We start from the raw sequence: 12,829 nt of genomic DNA, 5'->3' as shown, positions 1-12,829 counted from the left end.
TGCCCAGCAAAGTTTTGTATTTTTAGTGAAGACAGGGTTTCTCCACATAGGTTAGACTGGCTGTAACTCCCGACCTCAGGTGATCCACTCACCTCGGCCTTCCAAAGTGCTAGGATTACAGTGCTGAGCTGCTGTGCTTGGCCAAGGCACTCTTATAAAGAAGACTTGCTGGGAACTTAGTCCTCGGTATTGTGGGCTCCCCTCTTTTCCCCTTAGTGTTGATGAAAGTGTGTGGTTAATGATAGTGAGTCCATTTTAAAAGGGATGAAGCTAAAGAGGGAGCTGTAGAAGCAGCTTTAAGAACAGTCTCCATTAGGAAGGATTCCTGTGTGGTCTGAGCCTAAGAGATAATTGAGGAGTGGAGTTCAAAACAGTACAACCCCAGAACTTGAGACCTTTCTATGTACTGGTAGCAAATAGTCAAAAGTTGTTATAACACTAAAACTGCAAAAGTATAGGTTACAGGATTTGTTGCAGTATGAATTTGATGAACTAAAGCTGGCAAGCAGCCAAGAAAGGGAAGGACACACAGTCCATGTTAAGGCGTGGTCTAACAGCATCGGCAGGGCTTGTGTGGGACTTTGAGGCCTGGAATGGTGAGAAAGTAGTAGAATATGTCTTCGTAGGTTGTGGGTAAAGTGTAAGCTCTACCCGAGATACATGGGATGTAGTGTTGTATTCAAGGAAAGTTTAAGGAGGCAGTACCAGTGGTGGTGGTGCTTGGGGCAGGGCAAAATGGGGAGATGGTTGTGAGCCTGGATTTGTGAAAGGAAGGGGCACAAAATGGGACTTCCATAGTTGGGGGTGTGATCTTCCTAACAAGGCATACCTCTCTAAATCGATGAAATAATTGCCTTCTTTTATTCCTCTTTCTCAACAAGTTCAACTAATGCTGAACTAAGGCAAATCATCTACTCAATCTGATTACATAAGGGGTGGATCTTGAGAGATCAGCTTGCCTGCCATTGTCTTCTACAGGCACCTCGTCCGTCGACAGGTCCCCACAAGCTGAGGGAATGTCTTCCCCTGATCGTCTTCCTCAGGAATAGACTTAAGTATGCGTTGACTGGAGATGAGGTAAAGAAGATATGTATGCAACGCTTCATCAAAATTGATGGCAAGGTTCGAGTGGATGTCACATACCCTGCTGGATTCATGGGTAAGGAAAGAGCTCTTTGTTTTGAAGAAGGAACAGGTTGAGAGAAATGCAAGGTGTGGGACTTACATGTTGCCAACGGTAAACAAAACCTGACTCTGAACTTTGATTTGTACACGATTTACTGCTGGTCATTTCAGAAGGAGAATGAAGGATAGGGACAGAGTGGCAAGGCTCAAGTGAAAAGCTGGAAAGGGGTTGGTAATGTAAATGGGATGAGACCAGCAGTGGCTGCTAGCTGGCAGTTATCAAATTTAGGTTCCGGACTGAAGAGCTGTCCTCAGGTGTTGACTGAAAAAAAACCAGTAAATTCTTTTGGCAGCCTTGAGTTTTCTCAGGCAGGCACTTTGACAGAGATTGGGCTCATCTTGAGCTTCTAGAAGCCATGTTAGTGTTCAGATCTTCATAGGCCAGGGTTGAAGCCCAGCCAAGAAGAGGGCTCAGAGGAGTCTGGCTAATGACTGGTGAAGGAGAGAATCTTTGTCGGTGAACAGGGTTTTGGCCCTGTCTTTCCACTTTCTCTGTTGATGACTTAACCATGCCAGATCTCCACCGATGCATTTGCAGCTTGCTAGGAGAGGAGAGTGGAGAAGGGAGAAAAGGGTCACACTCATCTAGAGAAAAAGTGTGCTGAGAGGGATGGTAGGGAAAAGGCACTGGGGAATTCTGACCTAGTGGTTTGTTCACTCTTTCTTTCCATGGCGACAGGCTCAATACCTTTTTTTTTTTTTTTTTTTTTTTTTTTTAAGATGGAGTCTTGCTCTATCACCGGGCTGGAGCACAGTGGCTCACCACAGTCTCCACCTCCTGGGTTCAAGCGATTCTACTGTCTCAGCCTCCTGGGTAGCTAGGACTACAGGCACACGGCACCATGGCCAGCTAATTCTTGCAGTTTTAGTAGAGACAGGGTTTCACCATGCTGGCCACGATGGTCTCTATCCCTTGACCTTGTGATCTGCTCACGTCAGCCTCGCAAAGTACTGGGATTACAGACTTGAGCCACTGCACCCAGCCGGTCAATACTTTGTAACAATTTTTTAGCCTAGTATTTTCCAGAAAGCTGGGGGATGTTTGGTTTATCAGGTGGTGTGGAAGCTACAGAGGTGAGAGGCATTCCAGACCAGACTTTGCAGGATCCAGCTGCTGAATTAGAAAAGACAGACCTTCTTTTCCTACTTTCCTTCCTTCTTTGCTTTTTTTGTTTTTTTACTGCATTTTGTATTTTGCTTTTTTGCTCAAAACCCCAGGTCCCAAGCAAGGCAAGACTCCTGATAAGGGAAGTCATAGAGTCATGGCGAGGCTTGCCAAGCCATTGACTGGGCAACCTGCAGAGCCTTGAGCCTTGGCTGCTTAAATGTGAGGACTGCTCATTCATTTGGTTTCCTAGTGTGTGTGGGTATGCTTATGTGTGTTTTCTCTGCATCCTGAGTGCATTAACCCAGAACACAGTTGCAAGCAGCCATTACACAACATAGAAAGCAGTAGAGTAGCCATATATATAGACACTTCCTTTTATTGGATGTAATTTGTTGGGACAGGACTGGGGCTGGTTGGTTTCGTTCAAGCACCCACATCAAGCACTGGGGCATCCCCAGGCTGCTAAAATGTTCTCACGTTCAGCCTGGCATGGAGTGCTCTTGCTGTGTAGGCCAAAGAAACTTTACATTAATAACGTTCCTTATGCTTGTTTGTGATCAGATGTCATCAGCATCGAGAAGACAGGTGAACATTTCCGCCTGGTCTATGACACCAAGGGCCGTTTTGCTGTTCATCGTATCACAGCGGAAGAGGCAAAGGTATGTGAGTTTTTAAGTGAGCTTTATAATTTCCATACAGATAGGTCTGTTGCTAAGGTTGTCAGACAGCATTTAGAACATATTCTGGGAATAATTGCTGTCTCTGCTTGTCTGTCTGGTTGTTTAATTCAGGCACGTAGGTTTGCCAGCTGTGTTACAAGTCAATGGATTTTCCACACGAGGCTGTTTTAGAAGCAGGGTACAGAGTAAGCAGTTCTCTGAGGAAGGTCTGGTATTGGAACCAGGAAGGCCTGGGTGAGAATCCGAACGCTGTCATTGATTAATTATGTAACCATGGGCAACAGTATGTAGAACCTTTTTTAAGCCTTCATTTTCTCTGAAATGATGATAATATGCTGTTTTGCCAGGTTTCTGTGACTATGTTAGTAGTAGTGGTGCCTCACACTCACTAGACATAGAAGATTGTTGACTTCCTGATGTCTGCCTCAATCCTAAAACTACCCCCTCTCCAAATGTAATGGCCAAAGTCAGTATCACTGGGGAAACTTTTCAAGGGAGTTCCTTTCTGTGTGGACAGCACCTGCCTTTTTTCTGTGTAGGGAACACTTCTTTGGAAACCAGGATCACCCCTCAGTCATCCGTTCCTCTTTTCCCTGGATTTAAGGTCATGGGGTGACTTCTTCCTTATTTCTCACATAACACAAATCACCTGCACAGTGACCAAATGCCATCTAACTGTGAGACACATTCTACAGATGAATCTCAGTGTTTTATTGGACATTGTTTCCACTTCGTTTAACCAGCTTGCCTTTTTCTCAGTTGTTTCTTTGGGGGAAACACATTGGAGTCCCTATAAGAATTCACGAATATTTTCATGTCTTGGTAGTTTTTTAATTAGTCAGTTGTTTGGTTATTTTTAACTTCTTTGGTAGTGTCCCTTGATGCAGTGTCCCTTCTGTTTTGTGGATTGTTCCCACAAGCTTTGTTTTAGATGATAGGAACTAGGTCTAGCATCCTGAAGTGTGTTCAGTTGCCCAGGCTGTTGGGTTCTGTTGTGCCCAAAAGCTAGAAAGCACAGGGAAATCTCAAATCTGATGACTGGTTTCTGCTTTTGTAAGGAATTTGGATCTCAAGAGACAATACAGATTGGTAGCCCCGGTGATTTTTTTTGTTTTGTTCTGTTTTGTTTTGTTTTGTTTTTGGTGATGGAATCTGCCTGTGTCACCCTGACTGGAGTGCAGTGGTGCCTTCTCTGCTCGCTGCAACCTCCGCCTCCTGGGTTCAAGCTAATCTTCTGCCACAGCATCCCAAGTAGCTGGGACTACAGGCATGTGCCACCCCTCCTAGCAAATTTTTGTATTTTTAGTAGACGTGGGGTTTCACCATATTGGCCAAGCTGGTCTTGAACTCCTGACTTTGTAATCTGCCTGCCTCAGCTTTCCAAAGTGCTAGGATTACAGGCATGAACCACCACACCCAACCGTTGGTGTGAATTTTTAAATGGGGAGAGATAGAGTAGGAGAAGGAGATATTGGAGTGTTGTTAATACCTAGTACTGGCTCTACTACATTGGCCAGCCACCATGTAAAAAGGTTGTGCCCAGGTGAGTATCACATAGTGGCCACAAGTGCCAAATGGCTATTCTGGGTTAGGGTAAGGATCTTATCTTTGTGCAAGAGATCAGAGATTTGGGGAAGTTTTGGTTGAGCTTATTTCTTTGCTGGTTGTTTCTTAGGACAGCTGGAAAGGGAGCATTCCCTATCACACCCCACCCAGGAGCCACAGGTTAAAGGGCACAGTGACTTTTAGAGTGGAGAATGATGGGTTTCTTGGATTTCAGTGAGTCAGGGACACACAATGGAGCCTTTTTATACAGGCTATTAGTCCTCCAGGTAGCACAGGTTAGTGGAGAAACAGAATATCCAAACAGCCCTCCACTCTCGAAAATAAAACTAGAAAAGGGGTATTTTGTGGGTCTTGAAAAAACAGCCTGATGGATTTCAGACATAATTTTTCCCTTTAACAACTTGGTATTAGTTGAAGATCACAGAAATGGAAGTCATTGGATTTACGAATGGGCGATAAGGTGGATCTTGGTTTTTTTTGTTTTCTATGATTGCTACTACAGTGGATGGGAGAAAAGGAAAGATTTTGGGTGAGCCTGTGATGATCCTGCACATGAATAATGGGAACTAAGGCAGTGCCTGTTCCCATTGTGAGTCGGGGTAAAAGACACAAGTATCACCTGGGACATGGCAAAGAAGACAAAGGGTTTAGAGTATGCATCCCCTATTGTGGTAGAGGGGAAGAACATGTGTGACAGGGTGACTGAGTATTTCCTGGTAGGGTAAGGAGATGGTAGCCGCAGATCTTGATGAAATACATGGATGCTTGAGAGAGTTGTGGAAGGACAGTACGTTAATGCTTTGGGTTCTGCTTGCGTTGGAACTTGCAAGTTGATGATGAGACAGAAAGAAGTAGGTGCTGACTGAAATAGAGGACTGAAACACTGCTCAAGTATGAGTTAGAATAGAAGCTGTCTGAATAGGTGGCACAGAATCCTCTTTGACATTGGGCAGCTTGTATTCAATGATGAATGTGCATGGGGAGAGGGAGATTTCATATTGCAGAGAGTTTATGAACAGGATCTAGGTGGTGTAAGTTCTGTTTCTTGAAAAGTAGAAAACACTGGTTAAAGAAATCAAAAAGAGAATGTCAGAGAGTAACCAACCAGAGATGTGTTTGTGGATTGTCATTCTTGAACATTGAGAAGACTGAACCTCATAAAGGTGGCAGTTATTCCCAAAGTACAAGATAGAGGGCGGTAACTAGAAAAAGGTAACTTTGTTAAGAGGGAGTTGCTTTTAAGATAAGGGGCAATGCTTGCCCTTTTTTTTTTTAGACCATTGGAATCTGGTGCAAAAGGAGGTGATTGAGATCAAGATGATGAGTGTGGAGACTAGTGGTTTTTTGTTGGGCAAGGAAAAAAAACTGGTGGAGAGAATAGGCAGTCGAATTTTAAGGTTCAGAAAAGATGGAACCTGGGCAGTTGACATTTGTTTGTTTCTAAAGGAGGCCAGGTGGGAAAGATTTCCGACTGGTTTGTGTGGGTGTTCTACAAAAGGCAGTGGAAACTTGGAAGCAAAGAGTTCTTTAATCTGCGGTTCGAGAAGGACAGAGTAGAATGCTTTCAGTGAAGCCTCATATTTGACATTTCATTTTGGAGAATGACACGGGCCCTCACCTTGCAGTCAAGGTTGTATGGAAAGGGTGTTGATGGGGCAGGCATGTTGTAATAGGTGGTGATGTGATTACAAATCATCGCTCATCAAGATTGCTGAAGAGACAGGTGGCAGAGTTGAGGTTTTCTTTTGGTAGAGTGCTGTACATTAGCCACACACGAAGTCGTTTTCTCCACATTTCTTTTAAAAACAGTAACTAAATTTTAAAAATTGAGTAGCTTTTTATATTCAAGTGGTTTTTGGGTTACTTGGATGAATTATACATGGTGAATTTTGAGATATTAGTGCACCTGTCACCCTAGTAGTGTACATTATACCTAATATATAGTTATTTTTATTCCTGGTCCCCTCCCAAGTCTCCAAAGCCCATTGTATCATTCTGTATGCCTTTGCATACTCATAGCATAGCTCCCATTTACAATCGAGAACATAAGAGTTTTGATTTTTTATACTGCTGTATTACTTCACGTGGAATAATGGCTTCCAGCTCCATTCAAGTTGCTTCAAAAGACATTTTGTTCATTATGAGGTGGGGTGAGAAGATGATGGGGGAGTCACATCTTCAAAATCTGAAGACCGTCTTTTCAGTTGTGGGGCAAAGGAAAAGTGATTGATTTTCTGCAGATGTTGAGGCTACCCCTATGCTAAGAGATTTACTCATCTGGAAGTTCCCCTCATGAAACGTCCAGCGTTACCCTTAGTGAAGCTCTAGTTTCCTGGCGGGATGGGCCTCTACTAAGCAAGAGGACCCAAGATCTAAATCCTGAACTGTTTTGGCCACATGAAGGTTTGGTGCACAGGTAGTAAAGTTGTTTGTAGTGAATATGAAGAAAGCCTGCCATGGTGTTGGCTTTTGCTGGATCACTTTTCTTAATAAAAGTGATCAGAAGTTTTTAGCCTGTCTTGGGCCTGGTTTTGAAAGTACTGCAAACCTGGTCACTCAGCTCTGCATAAAGGTTAGACAGAATTGTTACCTGTTAATATGCTAACATGCTTACAGGCATTTTACTCAGTTGTGGATAGTTAATGAGTGTCATTTGTGTGGCAGTCAAGTTACCTGTGGATACTTCAAGAACTGACATGCATCATGAAGCTTGGATTAATGGTTCCAGAGTGAACCTCAAAGGATGGAGGAAGGCCACTTGGAACTGGTGGCACCTTTAAAGGGAGAGGCCGTGCCTTTTTCAGAGGGTGTTTCATGCCTGCATTTAAAGACAAAGGACCTTTGGGCCCAAGGTTTCAAGTTTGATGCCATGGTGGTGCTATTGCTGTCATGCAGAAAGTTTTGGTTAGTGAGAGAATCTATGAAAGATACAGAAGAAGAAAGTGTTTTTACTTGTTTTGTTTTTGCTGTCTCTCTCCTGACTGTCACCTATACCTGCTAACTATTATGACTATCTTAGCACTGTTGTCATCTCAGCTGAGACAGTACACTGCACAGGATGTATGTGACAAGTGGAAGGCAGCAGGTAGACTTTGAGGTGTGAATAGGCCTTCTGTGAGTTCACAGCTATAGAACTTGCTTGGACCTGTCTTACCTGGGATATTTGGAACTAATGAGCCAGGGTGGAAAGGCAACAGAATTAGTTTTCACTGGAAACATTTTAGAATCCCCAAGTAGGTTCAGGATGTCACATACAAAAAAATGTGCAGGACAGTTGGGTGACAAGGATGCATTCAGCAGGCCATGATGCAAAGACTTGCCTCATGAAGTTGGGAGGGCAGTTTTTATTCTGAATAGGGAGCAGTGATTATAATACATGTATCAGTAATAGGGATCTTGGTAACTGCGTAGAACCATTTGAGAGCTAGAGCATGGCATTTCAGAGTTCTTTTCTCATGTTATCAAGGACAGGTTTCTTAAATCTAGCATGGAGTACAGCTGGAGAGATTGAGACTGTCCACTAGGAGCCCTAGGTTTTGTATACTGCCTTAGTAAGTGGTCACTGGACTGGCACTGTGAAAGATAGGGATTGCAAAAGCAGAATAAAGGACGAAGGTATACTGTTGATTGGAGAGTAACTTTTAAAGGCAGATTGCAAGTTGTCCTTCTCCTAAATGGGGATGGAAGAGTGAAGTCAACAGAGACAGATTGTTTTCAAGTCTGACCTCACTGGTTGCAGAATATAGGCTGTGCAGTGATGTTCTGTTTTTTATGATTTTGTCCCAAGGCCTTTGGAGGTAAAAGGGGAAAATGTGTTTTCTCTGCTTGCTTTCTCCTCAGTTTTTTTTAATATACTTCTCAGTTATTTACTCCTCGGTAAATAACTCCTCAGTTATTTACTCCTCGGTAAATAACTCCTCAGTTATTTACTCCTCGGTAAATAACTCCTCAGTTATTTACTCCTCGGTAAATAACTCCTCAGTTATTTACTCCTCGGTAAATAACTCCTCAGTTATTTACTCCTCGGTAAATAACTCCTCAGTTATTTACTCCTCGGTAAATAACTCCTCAGTTATTTACCTTAGGCTTGAACAAGCCTGGTTTCTTGACCAGCTGCTCTGGTGCTTATGAACTGTAGCTTGGTAGTTTTCCATTTAGGAGTAGAAGGCAAAGAGAAGAGTGGGCTTTGATTATCATATTGTACTCCATCCACATGTATTCATGCGAAGCTGGCAGGTTAGTAACCCTTGTATGCCATTTATTGTCTGAGGCGATTCTGCTTGGCTGCTCAATGAACCTCAAAAAGACCTCCTTCAGCACCCTGGTCACTCTGTCTGTGTCCATATTCTCCTTCTGCCTCATCACGCTTAAGTATCTTTTGCCTACTGTGGCACCATAGCTTGATGTTGTTGTATTCTGGTATGTAATTCTATCTGCTGAATTTGGTTGTATGTTGGATTTGGATCTTTTTTCCTTTATGGGGGTATTTATGTGTGGTTGGAAGGAGTGTGCCAAGTTTTATTCAGTGTCTTGATGACAACACCTCCTGACCCTACCTCTGCATGCTTAACCTTCAATACACATGTTTATGAATGCAAAGTACTTAAAACATCCCTGGTTGGTGAATCCATTCCCATGGTCACCTTGGTTTGCAGTATGTTTGCTTTGCTCCCCTGCCACCATTCACTCCCTCCACGTCCCATCCAAACTTGTCACACAGGCCCTAAACTTTCAAAGGACTCCTGCCCTGCTTTACCTTACTATGACTGGCAGTAGAACAAAAGTTTTACATACTGGGGCCTTTTTGTATGTATGCAGGCAAGTTTCTGATGTCTTGTCCTTTAGGGTCAAACAGAAATCTGTACCCAAAGGTATTCCTGAAGTTAATTTGGGGGTGGTACTGGCAGGGCAACAGGAAAGAAGGATTTGGTTTTCATTTTGAAAGAAAAGAGCTCCATCTGCTTAATTGTCCTTTGGACTACTTCTGACATTCTTTAAGAGTTTTAGTTGGTATGTTTTCACACAGTGTCTGGGGGTTTCTTCAATTTCTGCATTTGTGTGGGACCTCTCTTTTATCTAAGGTTTTCAGTTGGTTGGTCCAGTAGGCAGCTCTGATTGGGGAGCCAGGCAGCTTTCATTTCTGTGCTTAACTCCTTGACCAAGAAAGCTGAAAATGATCTTGGGTTTGTATTTGTAGTGGGGGTAAATGTGAGCTGGTGTTGGTAAACAAACTGAACACTCACTAAAGAGAGTGCCTGGAGGGTTGTGTCAACTGTGAACTTTTGAGATGGAGAGAGGAGAGTGCTCTCATTAGACTGACTGCCTAGGAGCCAGGCCTTAACACATATAGGTGGGCTTGGATATGCCTGGCTGGTGAATTCCCTTACCTTAACTGGTAGAATTAATATGACCTAAGTTCCACATGTGGAGTGTCATCACTTTCTTGAACTGTTGCATTATATTAAATGGCCTCACATCTCCATAGTGCTTTAATAGTGTTGGATCTGTAGTAGCAGCAGAAGTAATATTAGCTGGCATTAACTGCTTTGCTAGGTCCTTTATGTTCTTTCATCTCATAAATGTATTACATGTAGGAGTATGCAATAATTATTCCCATCTTGTCCTCTGAAGCTTAAGGGTACAGTATTTGAACTTGGGGCCTTTTTATAGGAGTGAGAGCCCAAGCTCTTGCTACTTTATTTCTTTATTTGCCATGTCTCTTTCCACACCTCCTAGGCAGGTCAAAAGCAATGATAGAGAAAAACTGGCAAATCTAGTCAGTCCTGAGAGCTCAAAGATGAGGGAGAGAGTGAAATATCTGTAGAGGAAATGCAGGAGCTGATAAAAAAAAAAAAAAAAAAAAAAAAAAAGTAGTGGCTCCTGGAGTCATTTATTGTGCACTTTTTGGAGGGTTTCTCTCATCTTTTCATGGGGGGTTTTTGTCACCTGGCACTCTACTTGTCCTTGTTATTTACATATTTACCCAAAACTTGCCCTGAGAATCTTTTTCTCCCAGCAAAGCTAAAAGAAAATCACTTTTTTACTTTGGAACAGTGACACCCTGGGGGGGGGGCCTGTGTTAACTAGGATGGACATTAACAGCCACAAATGGGTTATGTTCATTTGAGATTACAAAGTATACCATTTGAAGCTTCTGAAGATTGCTTCTGGAACATAATGGGGCTTGGCTAACTGTTGGGCTGACACACATAGTTGGTATGAGATATTTTGAACAGCTTCTACTGGTAGATGTCATTTGAGCAGTACCAGAGCAATAAGTTTTAACAAGGAACTAAAGCCCATAGATAATGGGATGTACCACTGAAAAATCAGATGAGGAAGAGGAGCATTGTGTATGGAAGGCACCTGGTTGGCTGAGAAAGCTGTTTTTATCTAACCTGGTCATAAAAGCATCATGTTTTTAGCAGTAGGAGAGTTAACTTTGTTGCTAGGGCACTAGCCACCTCTCCAGAGTAGCAAGATGAGAGTTCTCTCGGGAAAAACATCCTTGAGGAGAAAATGATAGACCAGTCAGTTGATTCTGTGTTACTGCTCAGGTGTACAGGCAACAGGCTTGTAGCCTCTGATAAAGGACCAGAAGTTAGTTCAGCTACCAGAGCCCCCAGAGGATTCTGAAACAGATTCCCCCTTGGCGAGGTTTCCCAGATGTCTAAATTACTAAATCATTATGGCAGACCATCAGCTCTGTGAGTGGCTAATACAATTTTCCCAAGAGCACTCCTTCTCTAACTAAAGAAATGCTGAAAATTGGTGGGATAATAATGGTTGGGTGACTGCTTTGGGCTGACTTTTTGTGTTTACCTCTTAAATTGGTTTTTCCTTGTTATGTGTATAGTACAAGTTGTGCAAAGTGAGGAAGATTACTGTGGGGACAAAGGGAATTCCACACCTGGTGACTCATGATGCTCGAACCATTCGCTACCCAGATCCTGTCATCAAAGTGAATGATACTGTCCGGATTGATTTAGGGACTGGCAAGATAACCAGCTTTATCAAATTTGACACAGGTAAGTTGTTTTTTGTTGCTGTTGTTTGTTTGTTTTCCTTGTCTTCTCGGCCACTTCCCTTGCCTTTTCTTTTCCTATCTTTTCTTTCTATTTTATTCTGTTTTATCTGTACCACTATCTTGATTGGAGAGAAACAGAACACATTTGGCTCTCCCTAAGAGAGAGTATGTTGCCTCATGGTCTCTTGGGTTTGCAGTGGATTCTTGATGCTGAGTAGTGGTGTGATGTCCCTTTGGGCTACATCCAACAGCCCAGCCTCTTTCAAGAATGTAAACCATAGCTATGTAAACTGTGTGTCCATTTGGTTTGTCATGAGAGGGGAACTTTGTTTTAAATGTGATAAATTTTATGTGTGTTCCTTGAGGTGAAGGGCTGAAGTTGTCCGGATGACCTTAAACTAGTGATAAGGAAAAGATGTGTCTGCAGATTTGTTTCACCTTCCTACACCCCAGGCTCTGACTCCTGACAGGTTTACACCCAAGTGCTTGCTAGTATCTGATGTGCTAATGAAGTAAAATATTTTGCCCAGCGTGTTTAACAGAAATTTCTAGAAATGCAGAAACACTGAAAGAACAGGATAGGGACAACAAACAGTAGCAACTCCTGCCTACCTTTGATGACTTTATACTTTGTTCTGTTGCTTATGTGCACTTCCATAGTCCCTACTTGTACCCTGATTTAAGACCCAGCCAAAGTCCTCAGTTGGCTTGCTGTTGAAAGAGCCCAAGCTGGCTCTTTTGAATTCAGTACTTCACACGCTGGGGCTGATTGTTGTTTGACCACTATGACCTTGTGCCTGTGCTGCCTGCACTCCTGGTATTTACTGTTCAGCGGGAAATTTTAGGTAAGGATGTTGGGCTGTGAAAGTTGAGAGGCCTTCTCATTAGGGGAAAACATTGAGAGAGGGGATATGAAACTGGATGTTTCATGCTTATGACGCCTAAACATGTTGATTTCAGTGTGACCACAAAAGACATAACTAGATATCATGCATCTCCCAGTAGTGGCAGTGCACCGTACCGTTGAGGAAGTATTCTTGTTAAAGAATCAAGACAAACTTGGATAAAGGGAGAAAAGAAAGCGTGTATATATTGGAAGATGCCTAAGATACCTAGCAATCATTTGCAGAGTTACTTCCCTTTTTGAGAGGCTTACCAAAATATTTCAGGTTCAAACAATTTGGTAGTGGCCATTTGTTTCTAAGTGATTCAGCGCGGGACTACATGATTTTTCAAATGTTTTGAAACTGGAGAGTGGATAGG

General features: G+C 42.8%; 1 protein-coding gene across 4 annotated transcripts in view; it reads left to right on the top strand.

Annotated features, from left to right (window-relative positions):
* The window catches only part of LOC126947181 (40S ribosomal protein S4, Y), a 75,751-nt gene that overhangs the window by 50,375 nt on the left and 12,547 nt on the right, over window positions 1–12,829 (top strand). For all 4 annotated transcript variants that reach the window (XM_050777906.1, XM_050777908.1, XM_050777909.1 and 1 more), the window contains 3 exons: window positions 979–1,159; window positions 2,855–2,952; window positions 11,396–11,567. In XM_050777906.1, coding sequence (XP_050633863.1) covers window positions 979–1,159; window positions 2,855–2,952; window positions 11,396–11,567 — 451 coding nt within the window. The remainder of the gene's footprint in view (window positions 1–978; window positions 1,160–2,854; window positions 2,953–11,395; window positions 11,568–12,829) is intronic.

This window comes from Macaca thibetana, chromosome Y, assembly GCF_024542745.1.
Source record: "Macaca thibetana thibetana isolate TM-01 chromosome Y, ASM2454274v1, whole genome shotgun sequence".
NCBI classification, from domain to species: domain Eukaryota; kingdom Metazoa; phylum Chordata; class Mammalia; order Primates; family Cercopithecidae; genus Macaca; species Macaca thibetana.
Note: the sequence above shows the minus strand (reverse complement) of the source record. Positions and strands in the feature narration are given on the sequence as shown.